Below are 24,032 nucleotides of genomic sequence, written 5' to 3'. Positions count from 1 at the left end.
GTTGCAGTTTTTGCCCAGGAAAAGTCATCAGCAGAGTGAACATGTATGTGCAATATTAAGTTACAATTTTAATTTTTTTAGAGCAGCTGCCAATGGCTGAGCAAGTAGACCTATTATAACGGATAATTAAAACTGGTTGTTAGCAGATCAAATTAAGTCTAATGATTTAGTTCATTGGTTATTTTAGGAAAATGTATTTTACCCTAGATATAATGTGATTTTCTACAGTAATGAATGCAACAAGCCTGACTGATACAAGATTTTTTTTTTTTATGTTTGGCACGTAATAATAAGCCTGTCACATTTACTTCACAATCACCTGATCATAATAATTTCAGCTGACTAATTGTACCTCTTTAAACACAGCTGGATGAAATTACATCACTATTTTCATGTTGTTTTTCACCAGTTTTGCCCTCTTCTATTAATGGCACTTCAAGGTGATCAAGTTAAACTATTGCGCCGGCTGCACTGCAATAAGCAGCTGTTGAGAATTAACAGCATGGATTTAGCTGTTAAGCCAAAACATCACCAGTGGGAGCATGTTGGTTTTAAGCCAAATAGAAAGAAGGAGCACAATAACTTGTTCTTTGTAAAATTTGCAGAAATAGGCGGCTGACTTGGTAACATAGACTGTTGTGTAGAGTAGATGTTTATGGCATAAATTCACCTGCTTCCAACTTTCTGGGTTGAAGGTCGAACAACACTTGTAGTTTGAAGAACAACTTTATTACTTTACCAATGTGTTTGACCTGTAGCCTTCATCAGGGTACACATAAAATGAACAAAAGACAGTTAGGCCATCAACTGTTTGTACCATCAAGTAAATATTATACAGTTGAAACAGTTTTTTATTGGTTTCTGATAGAAGTGTAGATCCTTGTTCCCCTTTACAGATCACAAATAGAAATGCTGTGAACTGTATTCCTTTAACAAGATATTTGTTGCTCTTCCTGTTAAAAGGGAGTTTTTTCCTTCCCATTATTGCCAAGTGTTTACTCCAATGTGATTGTTGGGCTTTTTTCTTTGGAAAATTTGTAGGCTCTTTCCTTGCTATACAGAGGACCTTGAGGCAACTGTTGTAAAATAAAACGGTATTGAATTGAGTTTTATAATCCAGAGAAGATTTAAAACCAGACAAAACATGTTTTCAAGTGGCAACATGTTGCAGCAACTCCATTTGTCTATTATGATTTTCATTTTTTAAGGCCTTATTTTATTTATTTATTTATTTAAATCAAGTATATATTATAATTTTTCAGAAAAATAGGTTATATTCATTAATAGACACTTTCAGCGTTGGTACGATAAACAATGAAGCACACTGAATGTGCTTCAAAGCAGGCTATATTCCAGATAAAAGACTGAAAGGTACAAAATCACCACCTAATGACCAATCAGTTGTCTGGAAAATAATAGGCTATTTCCTGGATGATCTCTGGGACCTTTTGACCGTGGACGTTTTTGTGTCTCACTAAAGAGCATTAATATAGTTTTGCTTTTTTTCTTACTATTGGCTGTAAGCAATTTTAAAATGGTTTCATATTACTGTAACCTTGTATACAGTGTTATGACATGATCATAACTGTCACATTCTCCGGCGTATTAAAGATAGACCCAGTGAAACTGGTAAACTTACATAGCTGGCATAGCACTTTAAGTCTTGTTGACTAAAGCTTTTAGAGTGCACACATTCAGACAGAGCTTTGTAGTACTACACTTACTGTACAGTGCTTTTTCTATCAATCACACTGCTGTTTAGGTAACAGCAGCTTTGCTGCCTTCAGCAATCACTTCACACTTGTTTTAATGTTATAGGTAAAATATTCCGCTGTGCTGCCGGTTGGCCTCTCCATGTTTGTGATTGGTCACACGCTGCCAACACCGCCTCGTTCATGTGTAGCTAGATTGGGAAACCCTGGGTTCAGTTATCCAGTTGATAACCGCCTTTGTGTGACTGCTTAGCCTGACATCGGGATAAGTGAAGCCAGATCACAGAAAGAGATCCTGGGTATGTTGAACTTGCTTCATCTGTGATTTGATGGAGGTTGAAGGAATAAACGTCTGTTTGGGTGTACAGGGAATTGGGGGAGGGTGACTATGGGTTAAAGCGCTTTTGGATTAGTAGCTCAGCTATTGTACTGCAAATACCCCCACCCCCACTGTGCTTTCTTCTGTCTCCCTCCTTTCTTGTGTGGCATTGAACTTGTGTGGGGTACACACTAGACTAAAGCTGTGTATTTGTGCATGTGCGTTAGTGAGGTGAGGGCAGCAGCACCACTGTCATCATGACTGAAGTGCACGTATATATTTACTGTAAATGCATACGTGTCCATGTGTTTACACAATAACTGTGGAATCAGAAACTAGAAAGCAACATGTATCCAAATTGTCATGCTTTGACACACACACACACACACACACACACACACACACACACACACACACACACACACACACACACACACACACACACACACATAGACAAACAGATACAGTAGCACTTTGCATAAATTTGCATGTTCCATGTTGTCCTGCCTGAGGCGTTGAAGAGATGGACTGCCATGTACGGTATTATGTCTTTGCAAATATGCCACTGGAGAGTGTGCTTCCTGGCTTAGTCATATCTGCTTTTCTCAAGGGATTTAGTTTCAATGTTTTTCACTTTATTTTATGCATACACCTCAGGAGATATGCCAACTGGGGGAAAACTTGCAGTGAGTCATCTGCTTAAAACAGTTAGTACTCATTATTCTCAGTTGTTTTGTTTGTAGGGCATTAAATGTGTACCTGAATGTGTTTATTATTAGACACTTTAAAATCAATAATAACAAAAATCTGAGTAAAGCTTTTAATTTTACTGTCTTTCTTTTTTTAACCTGTTTTCAGAAGCTCACTCCTTCTAGCCTCCATTTTTCCACCCCTTCACTTTATTTTACTTGCATTTTCAGAGCTGCAGTTATTGCAAGAAGACTGATTTCACTTATTTAGTGACATAAGAGACACACGGCACTCAAAGCTTGGATAGGAAAACTATAGGAGGACTCTGCAATGGCGCAGATGGCAATAGAAGTATAACTTCAGGAGAAAGGGGTTTTGGGGCAAAGTCAGCCAAGTTTTGATGTGGGTTTTATCACGTTTGACTGATAACTCGCGCATTTATTTCTCAGTGACCACTGAAATTAAAGTTAATTCAGATGATGCATCAATAAACGTGCCTCCTGGCATTTTAAGATTGCTGCTAACTTGCAAGACTTGCTTCTAGAAGGACTTTGGAGAAATCTATTCTCACAGCAGGGAGCTGAGAGAGTTTGTTGATCCACTGTGCATCAAATAACACATGATGGATTCTAACAAATCTGTCATGAAAGCCTCTTCAGAGCTGGGTTTCTTCTTATTTTGTGGTATTGCACAAAAATCCTTCAATAGTGCCTTTCTCCCCTCTCTCTCTCTCTCTTTCTGTTGCTCTGTCCAGATGACAAAGAGAAAGCCAAGATCAACTCAGAGGAGCTGCAAATCAAAAAAGTGAAGAAGAAAAAGAAGAAGAAACACAAAGAAGGGGAGAAGCACAAGCATGTGAAGATGTACCACCGGTCCTGCCAAACCATCTGTGCTGGCCTGCTTCTCCTCCCTCCCTCCTCCACGTCCCCCACCTCGTCTTCCTCCCCCTCTGAAATAAAACACGACTCCTCCCTATCTTTATTTAAGTCCCCTCTACCTGTTTATCCTCCACCTAACAACAAAAGCTCCCATCTCCCGCCCTCCTCTCCTTCGAAATCTCACCTGAACTCTCTTCACAACTCACTTAACTCTCCGTTGTCGTCCACCACGTCACCTCTTTCCTCCCCAACCAAACACCAACCGCAATGCTCGTATCCCGGTATGGCGGATCTGGAGTTTGCCTCGTACATTCACATAGAAAACCAGCCTAACGGAGGCGCCTTAGTGGCTCACGCCTACACGTCGCAGCTCTCCTCTCTCTCAGTGGACCAGAGGGAAAGGTTTGCTCAGGAGTTTGTCACGTTGGTGTTCAGTGAGGACGCGTCCCAGGTGCAGCATGTGTATTGATCAGATTGATCTTTGAATGTTGAGTTCAGTGCAGTGTTGTTTGCAGCTGCAGTGTAGCACCTGCTGCTGACTATGTTTCATTAAAAACACTGTTTTTCTTTACCCTTTAAGTTATGTAGACGGGGGATGCACTGATCTGCTATTCAGATGGGTTAGGCAGGATTCAGTCAGATATTTTCATAATGTGAATGAAAAGTGAGAGCTTGAAGCTTGACCTTTTTGTGTGTTTACAGCTTTTCTCTTCTTTGATTGCAAAAGTTTTTTTACTTGACTACAAACTGAACTTTGTCAAGGGATTTCACATGACAGAAAAGCTGTTATTTCACTAATAAATAGCAGTTCAGTTAATATATAGTCTTGGATTTATTAATTTATGTATTTATTTTTTCGTGAGTTTGTAGTTTAGACTTGTTGCCTAAAACCGTCACAGATGCTCAGAGACCAGTCAGTTATCTCCTGACAGCCACTGGTTGCTAGGGAAAAATCTGTTATCCTTGATACCACTTTTCAGTCATTTAGTGGTTGTTATAGGGGGTTGCCAACTACTCCCATATCTTTAACCATAAAAGAATAAATTGCAATCTTTTCCTATAGTGACGACTCAACATTATTAATTTCATAATGGTATCAGATCAGTACTGTGGGTATTTGTAGCATATCTGTGATCAAATGAATTGGATTGGTGCATCCCTCATTTATACTTAAACTCTTAGACTAGTAATTTAAAATCCTTTTCCTAAACCATCATCTTGATCTAAATTAAAACTGCTGACTGTTTTGCAGGCTGCTCGTTATGTCATGGGAATCGTCCACGGAGAAGCCAAGTACCTGCCGGACTTTTTGGACTACTTCTCAACCAAGTTTCCGTCGGCTCCGGTGAAAATGGAAATAATTGGAAAGAAAGACATAGAAACCACGACTATGGCTAATTTCTACTCTCAGGTCAGTCGAACACAGGCACATAAAGGGGAAGAGTGGTGTCATAGATGTGGTGCTGTATGTGTGCTGTGGCTTGGATATTATTGGAACTGATACAGACAGTTCTGCAACCATGCTGACTAGTTGCTTTTCTGATTTACACCGTTTTTGCTGCTGCTTGTGCAGTTTTGAAGCAGTTTCCCCAGAGAGCAAAAAACAAATGTCAAGCTTTCAATCATGAAAAATAAAAGCTCAAAAGCATCAAATGGAAAAGGCCACATGCTTCCATGTTACTGTCTGTCGTTTGCATCAGTCTGGGTGTTACAACCGTCTATGAAGACAGGAAATAAGGGATATGTAGTATACACTTAGAAGGTTGTGTGATGCAGGGTAAATTGAGGATGCAATGTGAAGGCCAGGATAGATGATGTCATGCTAGGACTGTCCATGCAACAGTTGCAAGAAGAGGTGGAGGCCTTTTGTCATGTTGTATATGCAAATGTATAAACATGCACACACTTTTGTTTCTGGCTTAAATGCATTATGTTGCTTTCTGTGGTGCGATGCATGAAAAACAGTTGTTTTTAACAAATGGCGTTTGACCTGAGAAGCTACAGCTCTGTGTTTCCTCTACACTTCAGTGCTTTGCTTTTCTTAATCGGAGTTAATCTTGAAGTGACTTTTGTATAAATATTGTTTTCCTCAAGGTTTGCATAAAACATTTTCTTAGCAGTAATAGCAATTTTTCTGTCACTGTAGAAGTAAATACAAGGGCTGTTTATGAAGGCTCAACCTTTTTTGTTTCACGAGTGCGAGTAAAATTCAATAAGAATTGTAGGAATTATTTTTAGTATAATGTCTTTAACAGATATACGGTAGTGTGTGAAGTTTTACACTTAAAAGTTAAGCGAGATGGCTTTCAGAAGTAATGCCGTGTGCAGTTCAGTCTGAATTATTCATTAGTTCACTTTATACCAACTTCAGGAAACTGAAATGGACCAAGTTGGTGTTACAGTCCTCAAATGCAGCAGTTTTTTGTTGTTGTTGTTGTTGGGTTTTTTTATACAGGTACCTCTATTGATCTAAAGATTTGAAGACAGGAATTAGAGAAGTTATGATACCAGAAATTTCTGAACCAACTTAGACTCTGAAAACTGAAAAAAAAGGAAATTATTAAATTATTTTTGGAAAAAAAACAAAACAAAAAAAACCCTGAAGAAAAACAAAACAAAACACAGATCCAAAGCATTTTACTGTAATATCACATCCACAGCAGGGAAAAAAGAACATATTCTTTTTTGTCTCTTGATTTTTTTTCTTTGCTGTAAAAAGGCTGATGGGGTATTGTTGTCACCCTGCTAGGGCACCTAAGTTCAGTTAGTAAGGGTGTCAACTAAAATCTCGGGAGATCAAAACTTAGAGATTTATAATCTTGTGAATACAATAATTCAAGAAGGAAATCACCTGGGATTTTTAAATTGAAAACTGAAATGAAAACTTGACTGTGATAACTCAAGAACAAGCTAATGGAAGATTTTGAAAGTGATACCATCGGTGTGTCTACTAGGTTGACAGATAGCACTTGTGGTGTGCAGTATGTTCAGGCCTTTGGGTGTTGCTGAGCTGACCGGTGCAGTGGTTTTTTTTTTTTTTTTTTTTTTTTTTTTTAAAGAGTGCACCATATTGTTGATTTGGCAGCTGCTCAAGTTTGGGGTTTTTTTCCCCCCGCAACTCAATGATGGGCTCCTTCTGACATGAATGCAAGTTCAACACTTGGAATCAGCTCCAGAGCTTTTATGCATTCAGCTTATGATAACAAGGGAACAGGAACTGGCCCTGCTTTGCCATGAAGCTTCTCTTGAAAATGGGATACTGTGTTTAAAAATGAATGTAATTCCTTAAGCTGTTAATGTGAACATTTTTGTTAAACCCCTTTTAATTAAAGCTGAAAGTCTGCACTTTAATCACAGTACACCTTAATTTTTAAATAAAATATTAAGGTTGAGATGTATAAAATGGACATTTAACACTGAGTGGGCGCTGCTTTGAAAAGAATGGAACAACACTTCTCTCTTATTCAGCTTTAAATGGGGAATTATCAGACTGTCAGAGACCTGTGGTGCATGAAGCTTTTATCAGTCAGGCAGCACAGTTATAGATGCATAGTTCTCTATTAACATCCACTACCCCTCTGCACTAAAAACCTTCCTAGTGGAAACCCAGCTGTACGCATCAACTGCGCAGAGTTCCTCTTTTCTTTTCCCCTCAGATGAATATTAAATTTATTTACATTCCACTGATTTTTCCTAACTCCTTATCCACCTTGGTGTCATGGGTCGGGGGACTGGAGCCTCTCCCAGATGTCACTGGGAAAAACACACAGACACATCCAAACCTGCTGCCAGTTTAGAATCACCAGATATTAACCTATCGTGCATGTCTTTACTGTGAAAGGGAGCTGGAGTACCTGGAAAACACGTGACTCCACACAGAAAGGCCATTGCGTGCCAGGTGGACTGAACCCAGAGCCTTCTTGCGACCAGGATGACGATGCTAACCATTTCACCCATTTAGAATATGGCCTACTAAGGCAACAAGTAGCTCCCAGCTCTTTTTTTTTTATCAACAATCCCTAATGCTAGCCTAAAGATGAACGCGTCAGCGTTTGTGGATCTTGGGTGATTAGCTTTGCTAGAGCAGTTGGCAGCTGTCACAATTTGCAAAGATAACTTTTCAGGCTCAGAATTAACATTCTGAAGACATTTTCAATGCAGAGTTGACAAGTGAAATTCATTCATCTTGAGTTTAGTGTAAAGAGTAAGTTGACTGGATTTGAGGTGCTTAGAAAAGCTTGAAGTATTGCATCTGTTTTTAAAAAACGCTGGCTTTAATTGTCTTTAAGTATTATGCCACTACACTTGCTGCTATTATTCCACATATTGTTTCCCAGTACCTTTAAAAAAAAAAAAACAATTTTAAAAAAACAAAAAACTGCCAAGTTTTCAGATATTTGTCGTCAACTTGTTCCAGTTCTCCCTGGTGGTAAATATAGAAAGTAAGGGAAGAAGGTGATGTGATGATGGGGAGGGAAACGTAATGATTAAATGAAAAGACTGGATGGCTGCTGTGAACATGAAAAAGTTGTATTGTTGTGGCTTTAACCATCTGGTCGAGTCATCTGCTTCCATCTGTTCAGAATTAAAACGGCTTTTGGCATTAAACTGATGTCTGATTTCGCAGACTTAATGACAACATTATCAACGACATCAGCGTTGTGTGCAGCACACGTTTGGACGTGGCTGTTACTCTGACGCTTCTTAATCTTGAGATATCAACGTTCAAAGCAAGTGGACATACTTGTTAGATAGGGAAGAGACTATTAAAAGCATATAACACAAGAGGCTGCATGAAGCATAGTCTAAAATAGATGAGAAAGAGAGGATTTTATATAAGAAATGTGACAGAAATGGCAGCGAAGGGATGAGAGGGAAGAAGTCGAGTTAAAGACTCTGAGAAATGACTGCTGTCAGCCAGGTGGTGGCTTCACGGTAAAGCAGGTTGGAGACTCACCTCCATCAACAAAAAGGTGCTTTTCTTCTCAAACCACCTGACCACTTTTCGACCCACAACACTTTTGAGGACAGCGGGAAAAACTAGAACTGTTTATGTAGGTGTGTTGCTGGGATGGATTGTCTCCTCTGGGCACAGTGACAAAGCTAGACCTTTTCTTTTCAAGTTGTCCCATGTCTATAGTTCACTAATGAAAAGCTTTTTGTTGCCTCAAACCTCCTGAGTGGCTTTGTACTGAGATACCGCCTGCTCTTTTTCAATGTGAGTACAGCCAGGATTGGTTACCATACTCTTGTAAAGAGTGTGTGTGGTGTACTACAGGGGGTAGATCAGTTTGTGCGTTCTAATGCTCTCCTTCTGGCTGTTTTCTTCTTTTGTGTGGAATATTCATAATGTTTTCTCCCTGTATTTCCTTCTGTTTTTGGACAGTTTTGCCTCCACAGGAACACCTTGATCTCAGCATGACTGTGAATCAATTAAATCCAGTTGAAATGAAAGCATGAAACATCCTTAATGTGTAATTTTTGTCTAAATTTCCCTGCAAACATGTGTCCCGTGCTGTCCCTTTAAGAGTAATGTTCCTTGCAGGGCTAACGTCATTGTCCACTGGTCTTGTTAATTTTTTTTTCCCCCTCCCTCCAAGCTCTCGGCAGTGACCTTGGGAAGTACACTTACAGTCCCCACACACACACACACACACACACACACACACACACACACACACACACACACACACACAGACAGATGTGAGCATGCATACTGATAGTAAATACACAGGAACAAGTACACACACACACACACACACACACACACACACACACACACACACACACATATATATATACAGAGATTAATGTTGTATCATCCCCATTTCTCTCCCTCCCGCTGTGTTAGTCTGTCTCTCTTTTATCTCTCTCCTCCATGTTTCTGTTATCGAGCCATAAATGACTGGACCGCTGCTTTTTGTTTGGTGTGTGCAGAAAGGAGAGCAAAGCAAATTGCTGCCGCTTGCAATCTTTTCTTCTTTGTTTGTGCTCAAATTTATCTCCCACAGTATGAGACACAATCACCCATACACTTCTCCACGAAGTTACTTGCGTACCTATAGCAATTGATAATGAATAGCGTGTAAGAGAGGATGTTTGTTATGCTCACAATGTGACCGCAGGCACTGAAGTTGCTTTGCTGCTGCTCAGGCTGTGTGCCTGTATTTTGTATTCAGCACCTGTCTAAAGCCATTTTCAGTACCGGTAAGAATTATGGAAGATTACAGCTCTCCACTTTCTCAGGGCAAGTACAGCCCAACAGTCAATACGTGGTGTGCTAGGACGCTGAGGTAATTTGGTCTTTCTCCTTTTAGTCACTGAGAGCAATGATGTCGGTACGTCGTCAAAAGATTGAAACGAGGCGAAACAGCACAATGCAGCTTTTTAATATTTTATTAATCTGTGCTCATAATGTGCTTGTGTTAATGCTTTATCACTGCAGAAAAACATTCACAGCAATGCCTCATATGTAAATGAAGTAAAAGCCAGCAGGTTTATGGGTCAGAGTGGGGGGAAAAGAAGCCCAGTACTTTATAAATGTGTAAACTCATTGACTAGAATAGAAATATCCTTTATTGTCCTTCATTAGGGAAATTCAGCATCAAAGTGACAGGCAGATGGAGCTTGCAGATTCACACAAAAGTAAAGAATATATAAAATAAGAGACTGTACAGTAAGTAAGTAAGGGCAGCTTACAACTTAATGCAAACAAATACTGTATAGTTCAAAGCAAATACTGGTCAAAAGCTCAGAAATTCCGATTATACAGAGGAAGATGTTGCAACAGTTTGAAAAGATGAGACTTTGTGGTGGGGGGGGGGTCAAAAATCCTATATCAGTGCTGAGGGTTTGTCTGAGTGGCGAGCCCAGTCTTTCAGGACAATACTACCATTTAGCTGGCTCTCTAAGACGTATTCCCCAACCCGCTGGTGAGTAGTTGCAGGAGGCTGCTGGTAGTCTCTGTTCTACCGCTATTACTCACCAGGTACTCTCCGAGCTGTAGTAAAACTGAAAAGTATGACAGAAACCAGAAACTGTTTGTCTTCAAAGTAAACATTGCTCCTTTTGATATGTGCTGGGAGTAGAGTCAAGGCACAACTTTTAGTTGTTTCTGGTTTATGTCATACTTTTTGAAGTTTTACTACCACTCTGCCCGTAGCTCCCAACTAGTTGGGTAATGCACATTTTTCCCATGTGACTCTCTGGACCTGCCTGGGACCCAATATTGCATAGAGGAGGTTAACAGCAGTTTGTAGGTATTTCACATTGACTACACCATCAGCTTTTTACTATATTTCAATAGCTTCTTGACTTAGCCACAGACTTCAGTAAAATGAGTCATCGTAACTGAAAAGACAGGATGACAGTGCGTTTTCTTCTCTCTATTTGCTGAAGTCCTCTGACCTCCACAGTAGGCGAAATTGAGACTGGCGTGAATAAATTAGGTGACAATTTAGTATGAAAAGTTGTGACAAATTTGCTAAACCTGCAATAAATAGGTGAAGCACGATAAGAACTGCTGTGAGTGAGAAGGATGGTAAACAAACGAGCTGAGATCATTTAGTCTCGTAAAAAACACCACAAACAAATTTTTTTGTTTGTTATTTTTGCCTATAATTTTGAGTCCAGCTGCTGTGCTTAGACTAACATAGATATTTCTCTAGGTGCTTTCTTTTTGAGAGATGTTGTGCCCCTAGGCTAAGATGGTTAATTTTTCTCATATTAAAAATAACAAACAAACAAAACAAAAAACCCCTGATTATTCAAATCTCTAAATTGAGAATCCTATAGCTACATCGAATGCCGGTTATCGGCATGTGTAGCTCATCTGATTCTAGCTAAAGCCTCATCCTGTGTAGGCACCTTGCTCCAGGCTTTTGACGCTCACTGACCTGAAGGAAACGCTGCCACGCTCAGCCTCCACAGTGTACCTAGAAGTTGGCTTAGCATCAGTGTGGTGTCGCTTTAACTTAGAAGAATTCATCAGCAATAACAAAGGAGGCGGAAAGGGACCATTACATTATTTTTAATTGAAGTGTGGATGTGCATTCATTCACGTCTCTCTCTTTGTAGCCGAGCCAAGTGGGAGATTGTTAAAGAGAAGCATGTCCAATTGTGTTTGAGGCACCAGTCAGCAGCCAGAAGCTTTGTTGTGACGCATGTACGGAAATAGACTAATAAACTTAGCACTCTGCAGTCTGGCTGGACATAATGATCAGCGAGAGAATTGGATGAGAGGGAGAAAAGAATTTAAGAGATATGCAGGGGTGAGGGAGAGGTTGGACAGATTAGTGAGATGATGGTATGACATGAACTCAGCAGGAGAAGGTCAAAGATGAGTTGATGAAGGAAAGAGAAGCTTGTTACAGAATTAACAAGTGAGGGAACCAGAGGCGGAAAGGAGAGCAGGAAGGAGAGAGGATTGATCTAATAGGCTTCCCACCAGGGATGTTAGCATTATGAAGGAAGGAGGCAGAGGAGGAGATGGAGAGGCTGACGGAGATGAGAGGGGGGAAAAAAATGGGTAAGGCGAGTAAAACACCAAGTGAAGTCAGTGTTTACAAGCACGTACGCAGAGAAGAGAAAGGAATGGAGCATCTTGAACACTGTAGCTCAGAGGAAGTCTGTCAAATTTCCTGTTTCCTTCTGTTTGCCTTCACTTGAAATAGAAAAGGTGTGTGTGTGTGTGTGTCAGTACCAGTGGGTGTTAAATTTATCCGTTCATTTGAGTCACAGGTCGCGTTTCCTAATAATCCTCTTGTGATAGTGAGAGAATATTGTCTTTGCAAACAACATGGGGGTTTAGTCAGGTGTTAAGTTACGCACGTGTAAACACACGCGCACAAAAATAGAGACTCATAAGCGCAAACACTTATAATCATGTAGAAAAAAAGAACACACACACACTACAAAAATACATGCACACACTGTGGCTAAGAAACATTGTGGAAGCCAGGAATTACTTGTAAGCCCGATGGTGTTGGAATCAACACATCCCCCTCTGTGTAACTAGGTCACTGACTCAGTGAGACTATTTAAAGTTGTCTTTATATGTCTTTATGGAGTCAGTATGTCAAGCTTTTAGCCAGTGTCATCTTATGAGGATATTAAACCGTGAACAAACAGCCACGTGGCTCGGCATGACTATGGATGATATACTGATTTATTTTTGCTAGTTTAATATAGAATTAAAAGCTGTAAACGTCTGTTCATCAAGTGTTTGGACCAATTTACAAGGAATTATTAAGGTAGACATGTTGTTTCCTTTACTGAGTAAAAAACATGTTCTACATACTGAAGCTGCCAGCATTCACAGTCTTCTAAGCTACTGTTGGGGATCTGGTACCTTACATATAAAAAGGCACCTGGGAGCTGCTAAACACCCTCCCCTTCAGTCCTTTTACAATTTAGTGTTTACATCTTCATTACTTCCCCTTCACTTCCCTCCTCCCATCTTTTCAAACCTTCACTCATCTCTCCTCATCAACACCCCTCCCTCCTTTTTTTTTTTCTTCGACCCTTTGGAATTACGAGGATTTCTGCATTTATTAATCCTACAATGTGCTCTGATCTTCATCTGAGTCACAGTTAGATATTTTTCTCATTTTTGTCTCGCTTGCATTTCACAGCTTGTCTTCCCAAACTTTCTCTTCCTCTTCTTTACACATTTTTCTCTCCATCTGTCTCTCTTCCCCTCATCCTTTCTCTCTTGTGTATCCTCTCTCGCTCTCTCTCGGTCTCTTTCCTCCCTCTGGTCTGCCTCTCTTCCATTCTCTCTCCCTTTATCTCTGCCTCGTTGTCAAGTGGTGACTCACTGGAGGTGTGCAGCCAAGGATTTGGCGTGCGCACAGACACACATGCATCGCGATCAGCCAAGAGTACCGCATGCAGGCCACATGCTGCACGTACTGCGCGCACATGCACACACAAAAGGCACTGCTGAGGGCCAAGGGTATGAGAGGCGGGTTAGAGACACACAGTCACACAGGCGCGATGCTCTGTCAGCCAAGTGAAAAGCAGCAAACAGCGTTGAGTCACATCACTGGAGCAGAAACATCAAAAGAAGGCACCAACACACACACAGTGTCTATTTTGACACCCAGTAATGATGCACAGCTTCTATGCGGATCTCTGCCTCCAATTCAGATTTTCGTGTGTTTCCAAATTGGCATGAATAATATTATATTTAATATAAATAATATCATCATATAACACTTGCTGTAGGAGGGAGAAAGGGACCATTATATTATTTTGCTTCCTGTCATTTGTTTATCACTTTTAGCTGTTTATGATGTCTTTGCCAGACACTAAATGCCTAATATAGTGTCTGGCAAATGGTCTGTCTTTGAGCACATAAATCCCACCCACCTGTTCTTCACACCTTCTGTTTGCAAGGGGCAACCAATCAGGGAAAAGCTGGCTTAAAGGAAATTAAATTGTTTATTTCACGTAGTGGATGAACTAATACCCAGTTTATGATGAACAAGTAGTTTTTGGAGCTTTATGCTTTTATCAGAGTGCAGTGGAGAGCAGACTGGAAAGTAGGGAGAGAGGATGACTGGGGGAAGACACGTAGCACAGGGCCTTGGATTTGAAGCATTTAGGCTTGTGGCATATGGTCACCTGCTCCACCTGTGAGCTAAACTGGCACCCATTCATGTTTGTTTTAACTATAGACTATACAGAGTTACTCTAGTAGAGTCCAGCAGGCAACTATACTAAGCTGGAAATAACCACAATTAATTCCCTCCATAAAAATTGTTAGATGATTTTAGGTGTTAAAAAAAGGTATTAAAACAAAACAAGTGGGTGAAATGCTCTTTAGTAGGACTGGTCACCAGGTAACCAAAAATAAAAGGACTTAATAATAGCACACGGGAAACGATGCAGGGAAACAGATTTAATAATAAAAATGATTAAAAAAAGATAAAAACTGATTAAAAAAACCCTAAAAACCATAAATTTCACACAGGAGCCTCAACTCTCGTGCCCCAGTACCAAACGACTCATGGACCGGGACCGGTCTGTGATCCGGGGGTTGGGGAACGCTGCTCTAGCCCCTGTTACAACAGTGGGAGGTCTTTAATGAGCTTGTTGAAGGTGCTACAACTTTCCCAGATGATGATTATTGACTATTAGTTTCCATTTATCACTTTGCATGATATGTTTATTGTTAGAGTGAGAGAATGTGTTTTCTTCTGAGTTGGATTTGAGAGTGAAATGATAAACAGTGGGTGTGTATCACATTGAAAATGGTTTGTTTGAACTGCACTCCTTTGGATGAGAAATAATAAAGCTGTGATTTACAGTTTGCCAGGGAAACTTGTTTTAAAATTCGATTATCGTTATAATACCTCTGTGTCTGTGCACAACACGAAAGAGAATGTTAAATATTAGCGTTTGCATGCTTCTAGCTAAACACTGAACTGAACTCCCACTTTATGATTAATTATGCAGCAGGAATCAACCTCACTTCACCATAACACAGAGTATGTGCGTGTGTTTGTTATATTCCCGCTGCAGGTGAAGAAAACCTACAGTCATGGCACATACAGAGCTGGGGCCATGAGACAGATTAGCCTGGTGGGAGCTGTGGACGAGGAGGTCGGCAATTATTTCCCAGAATTCCTCAGCATGCTGGAAGAGTCACCTTTCCTCAAGGTGAGTCTGGGTGGGACAGCAGCGTGGCAGTAATCCTGACAAAGACAGAATGACTGAATGGAAAACGTGACAGAAGGATTCAAACAAACAGATAAGATTTGAGCTTGAACTGGATATGGAAGTGAGTCCGCAAAATGTTTGTCTCCGACCTGAACTGAATGCAGTGAAAAGCCTTTTAGAAAAAAGTAGCCGACAGAAAATAATAATACTTTAGGAACTGGATTTTAATCTTCTTTGTTTTAGCCAGAAGAGAGCCATTAAAACTTTGCTGGGTCGGCCCAGATACTCATCCTTAGTATCCTCTTGAGACATCCTTATTAATCGCTCATTGCCTCATGCTCTAAAAGCATTCATTTTCATAATGTGCTACTATTTGTTCCAAGAAAACATCATCTGTTCTAGTAAAATTGTGCACGCTTAGTCAAGCTGTTGTGTGACGATGTTCAGCTGGCTGACATAGTGTCATCCCTGAACTCTAAAGTAGGATTTATTTACTCTACTTATTTACTTCCTAGTACCACATGTATGGTCTCATATTGCATTCAATAACTAGACTATTTTGACGCATTTGCACCGCTGATCATTTGGAAACACCAAACCGAGCAGATGGAGAATACTGCAAGACAAAACACCTAAGACTCTCAGCAGTGGCTGGCAAATGAGAGGCATGTCAAGCGATTGACGCAGCTCCCTGTTTTAGTCCAGGAAGTTGTTTCTGTCTGCAGGAGCAGACCACGAAACGCTGCGTTTACTCACTGCTGTCCCTTAAATGCATGAGTGACAGGCTCGTCTTCTGTTTGCTGTTCTATGTTGAGACTTCAAATCTCCTGCTCGCGCTGCGGAGGAGTGGCGTCGCACGCTGAATATCAAAAGACGCACATCCTCTGGCGTTTCCTGTCTATGAACGGCTTTGGCTCAGATTCAGCACCCTCCGAATCATCCTGGGTGCCAGTGACAAGTTTTGCCAGGGGAGCAGTTTTTGCACACGAGCTAAATAAAACACTTGATGAATTGGTTGCCGACTAAAAAGGCGATGCTTTGATTTTTATTCCCTTGTGTCTTCACTTTCCCTCCTCCTTCTTTTCCTCCTTGTCTGTCTGGCTCCAGAGGACTCTTCCATGGGGAACGTTTTCCAGTCTGAGGCTGATGAGTCCCACAGAGAGCGACGACGGTCCTATAATGTGGGTCAGACCAGGAGAGCAGATGATACCTGTAGCTGATATACCAAAGTCTCCTTTTAAAAGAAAACGGTGAGTCCAACGGTGAACGGCAGACTGCAGATGCGCACAAATAAGGCCAACTCACGTTTCCAGTTCAGTGAGACAGATGGAATTAGGAGGGATTTCGCTCTTTATGAATGTTGTTTACAAGCCTCGGTGGTGTGTGTTTGTGTAACTTATTGAGCCAGCTTGCCTCTGTACCCTCCGTTCTGCCCATGAGGACTGATTATAGGCTAAAAAAGCGTTCCAATCTGAAGCAGCGTGCAGCTTTGTTGAAGCCGAGCTGCTCCAGATGAGACGATTACCCTCCTCTCTGCTTGCCTGTGCCGCTGCTGCTCAAACACGGCCTCTGCCTCATAATGCATGATGTCTGCGAGCGAGACCATGAGAGAGAACGTGTGTGTGTGTGTGTGTGTGTGTGTGAATGGGAGCGGTATGTGGCTCACCGCTAGGATGAGATCATCATTACATCAGACACCACTTCACATGGCAGCCAGCCAAACGTGGGACAATGCACATCACACACATTCCTGCCTCGCTTCATTTATTTCTCTCTCATGTCTCAGGTCATTAGTGGTGGCATCGGTTGGTTGGTTGATTTTTAGCTTAAGAGATGAGTCAGTTGATAAGATGATGATTCTTTATTGGAAGAAGTCTGTGATTTCACGCCGATTTCAACTAAGCACACTTTTATTAGCAGCTTTAGTCCTTTAGTTCATAGGAGATGTCCTATTTTTAATTATTAGGTTAAGTGTGCCTGCTTTTCAATTTGTGTTTGCACTAGGGCTGCCACGATTAGTCGACTAGTCACGATTATGTCGACTATTAAAATCGTCGACGACTAATTTAATAGTCGACGCATCGTTTGAAGCTTTGTAAGATCACAAAGGACGCAGGAATAATAATAGTAGGATTTAAGAGTGTAATAACGGACTGAAACAGAAGATGGCAGCACTGCATGTACAAGGATGCCAGCTGCCGTTAAACCCCGAAGAAGAAGCTGTGTCCCAGAATTCATAGCGCAGCCCAGCGCAGTTGTCGACAATGGCGGCAGCTAGTTAGTTTTAACTTTACTCTTATTATTCTTTCTGGGTCACAAAATAAACGTTTAACATATTTTCAGGCGAGAATGTAGCTGTGTAAACCTCAAATATCTGCTCAGTTTATCAAGACACCACATATTTTCAAAAGCGCTCCGACGTTTTCGGAGACGTCTGTTACCCACTAGCTCGTTAGCTAGGCGGGGGCAAGGCTAACTAGAGCCGTGAGAACACCGGACTCCCGGCAAATCGTTTTCAAACCCACCGCCGTCTTTCGCTAGTCAGGTTAAACATATATATATAAGTCACTTAGATAACTTAAAAATGTTATTGTTTGGCTTTCTTTAGTATTTTATTTGTTCCTGAGTAAATCGGTTGTGCTGAGATTAAAGTTATAGTTTTTGCACAGCTAAAACTGTCAAGCAGACAGCTGATTATCAGAAGTGTGAGACGCTGGAGAATATACTCCGGTGTCCTGTTATATTTTAGAAAGCAAGGAGTTTATTAAACTTCACCGAAACAATCTGCAAATTTCATTAAAAATTAATAAACTACCATCTTGTCTTTATTTTTAGTTAGCACAAACACTTCAAGCTGTAAGCTAATGATAGTTATATAAGACCAGATGCTGCTGGTGCAATAAGCTGTACGCTGTACGTCCAATGGATGATGATCTGATTAGTCGACTAATCGCAAAAATAATCGGTGACTAGTCGACTATCAAAATAATCGTTTGTGGCAGCCCTAGTTTGCACCAAATTTCCTATATTATGGTACACATTAATGTGTTTTGTCTTTTCATGGTCCACTGGGTTTAGACCAAAGTTAGTAAAACTAAAAGTACATGTTGGAGGGGGGCAAATGAAACCTTTCAGTTAACGGAAATAAAAAATAAAACCAGACTTGCATGTAGGAAATTTCTCAATCTTTCACCCGCCTTGGAGCTCCGGCCTCATTTCTCTGTCCTTGCTACCTCCACAGATAGTTTCTATTACAGTCTGTTTTCCGCTTCTTCTTGACTTCTGTTTTCTGCTTGAAGTTGATTTATTGAGGACTTCACATGCTGCTGTTCTCAGGAGCTCAGGTGTTTTTCATGTCTGTCAGTGTGTGAATAAGAAAAGAGACATCAAAAAAGAAAGCATGTCAAAAGAAATATGGAGAAGTAGTGAGGAGGAGAGGAGGACGTGATGTTTGCAGCGAGTCCTTGGCTGCAGTTTGGCCTTGCGCTGTTTGGAGGAAGGCTGCTGGCGCATGAGCAGCGTCTCTTTGCGGCGCTGCTTTTTATTTCTCAGTAGTTTCAGTGGAAAGGTCAAACTGTTGTGCCTTTCTGACAGCGCTGAGACTCTCAGTCTGAGAATTCAGCTTGATTATAGTGGTCAGATGATGAAAATAAACCAAAATATTTCAGCTCTTGGTGAAAGGGCGCCACGCTCACACAGATTTACTGTAATTGCATAGTAGAAGCGGCAGCAGCAGCCGGGGCCAGCACCATTTTGAAGAAAGACAGAGGATTGACGAAGAATGTGATGTGAGCGTGACAGCCAGCGTGAGCTGATCAAACCCGCAAAGCTTAGCAACGAAGAGACAGAGGTGGAACGCTTCTGAAAGAAAAAAGGATGTTAACGTGACGTTAACCTTTTATTTCAAGCACTTCACACTTTATGTGCTCTGCACTGTCTACTATACTTACACTGATATTTACTGAGCTGTTTTTACTACATTTAGTACCACATTTACTGCATTTTGATCTGTATTTGTGCTTTTGTTGTGTAGTTGAAATTGTTTTATTAGTTTTTTTTTTAATTGCATTTTACTCCAGATTAACTTTTACCTTTGTTTTTTCATATTTTATTAGATTTTGTATACATGTTCCTGATCGGTTTTGCTTTGTCAACCTCACCTGGTTGACAAGGCAACCCACCAGTCCCTTCATTTCCCTTCACTTTCCTGTCAAATAAAGGCTTAAAATGCTCCAAATAAATAAACCACTAGAGAATATAACAAATGATCAGTTTTCAAACATGGTATCTAGGGCTGAACGATTATGGAAAATAATCTAATTGCGATTTTTTTCCCCCCAATATTGCGATTGCGATGCGATATGCGATTATTTTTTAAGGTCTTTGTCTTCTGTATTATTAAACAAAGACAAGCAATACATCATATAGTATGGCCAATACTATATTACATTAATTTTAAACTGTTCTTTCCTGGAAGACAGACCTCTGTTATGATGACATGAGGTGATGCATGAATTGATGACTGACATTTTTATTTAACTTCTTCAATCACAACAGTATATTTGAACATACACAATAGTTTATTTTTAGCTTACAAACATCTGAGCATAAAGTGCTGACAAGGAACCCTGGTGTAAACATTAAAATGAAAGTCAGTACAATGTGCAGATTGCAGAAATATACATAAAAAAAATCTGTGGCTTTACCACACTCAGTTTTTCGACATCTGTGAACTACTAGACAGTCATTCAATTAAAAAATAATATTAAATAAATAAAACTAATAAATAAAAAATACACACATCTTACTGATCTCTGCAGTCAGTAACATTACACATAAAGTGCAAACATAATAGCAATTGTATAAACACACACACACAAACACGCCTTTAAAATTTAAAGGCGTGAAATTGGACGGTCTAGTTCTGATTAGCGTCACCGCTGTCTCGGTGGAGTTTAATAAACTCAGCCGTCTGCTTCTTGCTATCTAAAATATAACCAGACACTGGTGTAAATTCTCGACTGTCTCATACTTCTGTTTAATAAGTTTTCTGTTTGACGTTTAGTCAGCTGTGTGAAAACCAAGGAGGAACCCACCCGGGGGATTAATAAAGTTTTATTTTATCTAATCTAATAACTTTAATCTCAGCCAAACCGATTTACTCACGAACAAACAAAACACTGAAAAAAGCCCAACAATAACATTTTTAGGTTGTCTAAGTGACTTATATATTACGTTTAACCCGAGCAGCGAAACTCCGCGGTGATCTGAAAATGATGTGCAGGGAGTTGTGCCGTTCTCGGCCGCATCAGTAACCCTCGAGCTCCCGGCTAGCTGTCGAGCTGGTGGGTAGCAGACGCCTCTGAAAACGTCGAAGCACTTTTGCAAATATGGGATATCTTGATAAACCGAGCAGATATTTGATGTTTACACAACTACTTTCTCGCCTGAAAATATGTTAAAAGTTTATTTTGTGACCCAGAAAGATTAGTATGAGTAATTTTAAAACTTAGTAGCGGCCGCCATTGCTGGAAACTGGAGTTTGGCTGGGCCGCGCTATGAATTCTGGGATATGGTAGTAATTTGGACAGCCTTCGGCGCGTCGCTGTGACGTAATCGGTCTACAAATGCGGCCTCAGGAGGATGCAGCCCATGAATTTGGACATGTCCAGAGTATAATCGCAGCCTTTGCGGTTAGAAAATTGCACTTGATCATGTCGCGATATTATCGCAAATGCGATATATCGTTCAGCCCTAATGGTATCCCAATTATTAATATATCATATATTCCTGTATTATCTACATTTTTCAAAATATTACGGAATAGAGTTACACAACCATTAACAACATTTGTGTGCTTTTGTTGATGAATTTCATTTGGCACATATTACTTTGGGGCTAAATTGAGTTTTAAATGCAGAACCTGGCCAAAAATCAATATAATTAACACACACAAAAAACAGCTTTTGTATGTTCAGAGAGCATTGCTTTCCTCCATTGCTTTCTCCCTTTATATCCACATACTCCCCACCTCCCTCCTTCTTTATCCCACCAGCCCTATTATCTCCTTGCGCCCTCTTCTACTCATCTACCCCTCAGTCCTGCTTTAACTGGCAATAAAGGCGCAGGAATCTCTCCTGACATTTTGGTGCACACTACCAGCAGACACGGTGGGAGAATAACACGACCTCACATGTAGTTAAAGATTTGCAGCGGATGGTAGGCTTCAAAGATGTGCACATTCAGCACTCTTCCCTTTACGCTCTCCCTTTTCACAGTTTCACTTACCAGCTTTCCTGGTTTTACATTTATTACTGTCAGCCTGCAGTCAGCTCAGACACACTGAGCTGTGTGTGTGTGTGTGTGTGTGTGTGTGTGTGTGTGTGTGTGTGTTTTTCATCTACCCCCATCCACTCTCTGCACTATTTTCCCCTGCTTCTTTCTTCCTCTTCCACCAGCTCATGCCTCTCTCTTCTTATCTCTGAATGAATGAACGCACAATTCAGCATTCAGCACGGGTAGTTTCGAAGCTTGTCTGTGTGTGTGTGTGTGTTACTCTCTCGAAGGACTCTCTCGCAAACTCTGTGCGTGTGTTTATACTCTTGTTTGAATTTGACTGCAGCTCCAGTGTGAGTCACTGATCCAGCAGTGAGCTGACTGCAGTACTTCTATTGTTTGGCAGCACGGCTCATTCCTATGCTTTTCCTTCACAGCTCTTCAGTCTGCACACATGAAGCCAAGCGCAGACTTCGTATGTGTACATCGTCTAGCTTTTGCCGTTACACTGCTTGAAACGCAGCTTGTGTTTTTTGGGCTTTTTCTCTCTCTCTCTCTCTCTTTTTTTTTTTAAAATGCGAGAGAATGTTGTAGATCTACAATTTTTCACACTTATTTGTAAACACGCATTATGCCGGCAGCAAACACGGAACCATAAAGCACCATGAGGCAACTATTGTTGTGATCTGGCGCTATATAAATAAAACTGAATTGAATAAAATGATTAGATTTGGGAGTGGGGGGGGCATCCGGAGCTAGAAAATCTGACATATCTGTTGAAGGCCTGCAGTAATTGTGTAGACGCATTGTGGGTTTGTTGTTTTATCTTTCATCTTTTGGTTCATACTACATCTTGCATGTGAATCTGAGAAGTGCAATAAATTCTTACATTTATAAAATGACCTCAAATATGTAAATTATCTGCAGTATTTTATACTGTTAATATGTGTGTTATGTATCAAAGTGGAGGAGTTATTAATACATGGGTAAATTCTGTGTGGTGTGGAAACCAGACTGAGCATGAATGGTGCTTTGATGAGGGTTACACCCACAAATGTTTCAGAAACTCTCACTGAAGCCACAGGCTGAAACACGCCTTTTTCATCCTGCTTCTATCAAACATTAAACGTATCGACTACTTAACTGTGAGCGCTGACACTTTCATTAAATAACGCGCAGTTTTTAGGGATCTGTTTGTTCTTGTAAGTCTTTTTAAAACAAACATGCCTGCTTGTTCGTTAAGTTTACATCGGCTTACCCTCAGGCTGTGAAGTTTCCACGTTCTGGCTTAATAGTTGAGGTATACAGTGGATGTGAAAAGTGTAGACAACCCTGTTAAAATGCCAGATTTTTGTGATTATTAAAAATGAGACTACAATAAATCATTTCAAAATGTGTCCCACATTTAATGTGACCTGTAACCTGTATAGTTCAATTGAAAAACAAACAAATCTCTAACAGGAAACAATATGAAAAATAATAAGCCGAGTGCAAAAGTGTCCATACTCGTACACAAATGACCTTTTCATTTATGACAAAAATTCCAGCATGTGGATCAAGGATAAGGATTTTTAGATTAGATCCAGCTACACTGGATAAGATGAGGGAAAAGTAAAGACAAGATGTCTATGGGTCCTTAAAATATCTTAAATTTGATTGGATCTTAAATATTTCACTTTTATTTATTTATTTATGTATTTATTTGGTCTCTAAAGAATTAGATAGCATAATGTAATTGATCACCTGTTCACCTAAAGCTTTCAGAATATTTTTATATGTGTACGGACAGTTTGTGCTGATGCCAATTAAAGATTTTCCCCAGAAAATAAATGCAAACCAAAATAAACAAAAATTCCCCCAGTGCTTAGGCCTGGCCTGCTGCCCGTCTTGCACACACTGATGGAAACACTGGGGACGACTATGATGACGGCTTTGTTAGCCAGCGTGCTCATTAGAAAAGGGAAGATGTGACTTTCATGACAAATGGCTCACGAATAACAATTGTTTGAACTGACATTAATGTGTTTACTTGGAGAGAACATATTTTTCACTTCTGATGTGAAGCTTGGTGTAAAAGTTTGTTCTAAGTGTTATTAAAAAGGTCTTAAATTTGACCTGCAAGCATCTCGGCCAAGTCATAGCTTTGCCAACTAATAAGGAACAAAGTATAACATGACATCAGCGCTGGCTGTTACAGAGGCGGCAATTGCAAAATTGTGGTTCAATGTCAATGTTTGAATCGTTTATCTATTTATTTCATTATTTTTGTTGTATTTATTTCCCCTTAAAGCCAAAAACAAAGCAGTCTTTATTACTTTATTATATGTTGTAAACGCTTTGACAGGCAGGATTTGAACATTTAAAATTTAGACTAGACGAGATAAATACTGGTTGCTGATTGTGGTAAAATCCATCTTATTTACAAATCATTTAAAGGCAGTATCGCTCTGTGTATCCCTATGGCTGATTGATTTGTTATTGTAGATGCTTCTG

The 24,032-nt window shown here is 40.2% G+C and overlaps 1 protein-coding gene across 1 annotated transcript in view; it reads left to right on the top strand.

Annotated features, from left to right (window-relative positions):
- The window catches only part of LOC113009219 (uncharacterized), a 42,165-nt gene that overhangs the window by 11,810 nt on the left and 6,323 nt on the right, over nt 1–24,032 (top strand). The window contains exons 3-6 of the mRNA XM_026147407.2: nt 3,476–4,050; nt 4,852–5,010; nt 15,126–15,263; nt 16,371–16,513. Coding sequence (XP_026003192.1) covers nt 3,476–4,050; nt 4,852–5,010; nt 15,126–15,263; nt 16,371–16,513 — 1,015 coding nt within the window. The remainder of the gene's footprint in view (nt 1–3,475; nt 4,051–4,851; nt 5,011–15,125; nt 15,264–16,370; nt 16,514–24,032) is intronic.

The sequence above is a fragment of the Astatotilapia calliptera genome, chromosome 17, assembly GCF_964374335.1.
Source record: "Astatotilapia calliptera chromosome 17, fAstCal68.1, whole genome shotgun sequence".
NCBI lineage: Eukaryota > Metazoa > Chordata > Actinopteri > Cichliformes > Cichlidae > Astatotilapia > Astatotilapia calliptera.
This window is presented reverse-complemented; position numbering and strand designations above follow the sequence as displayed.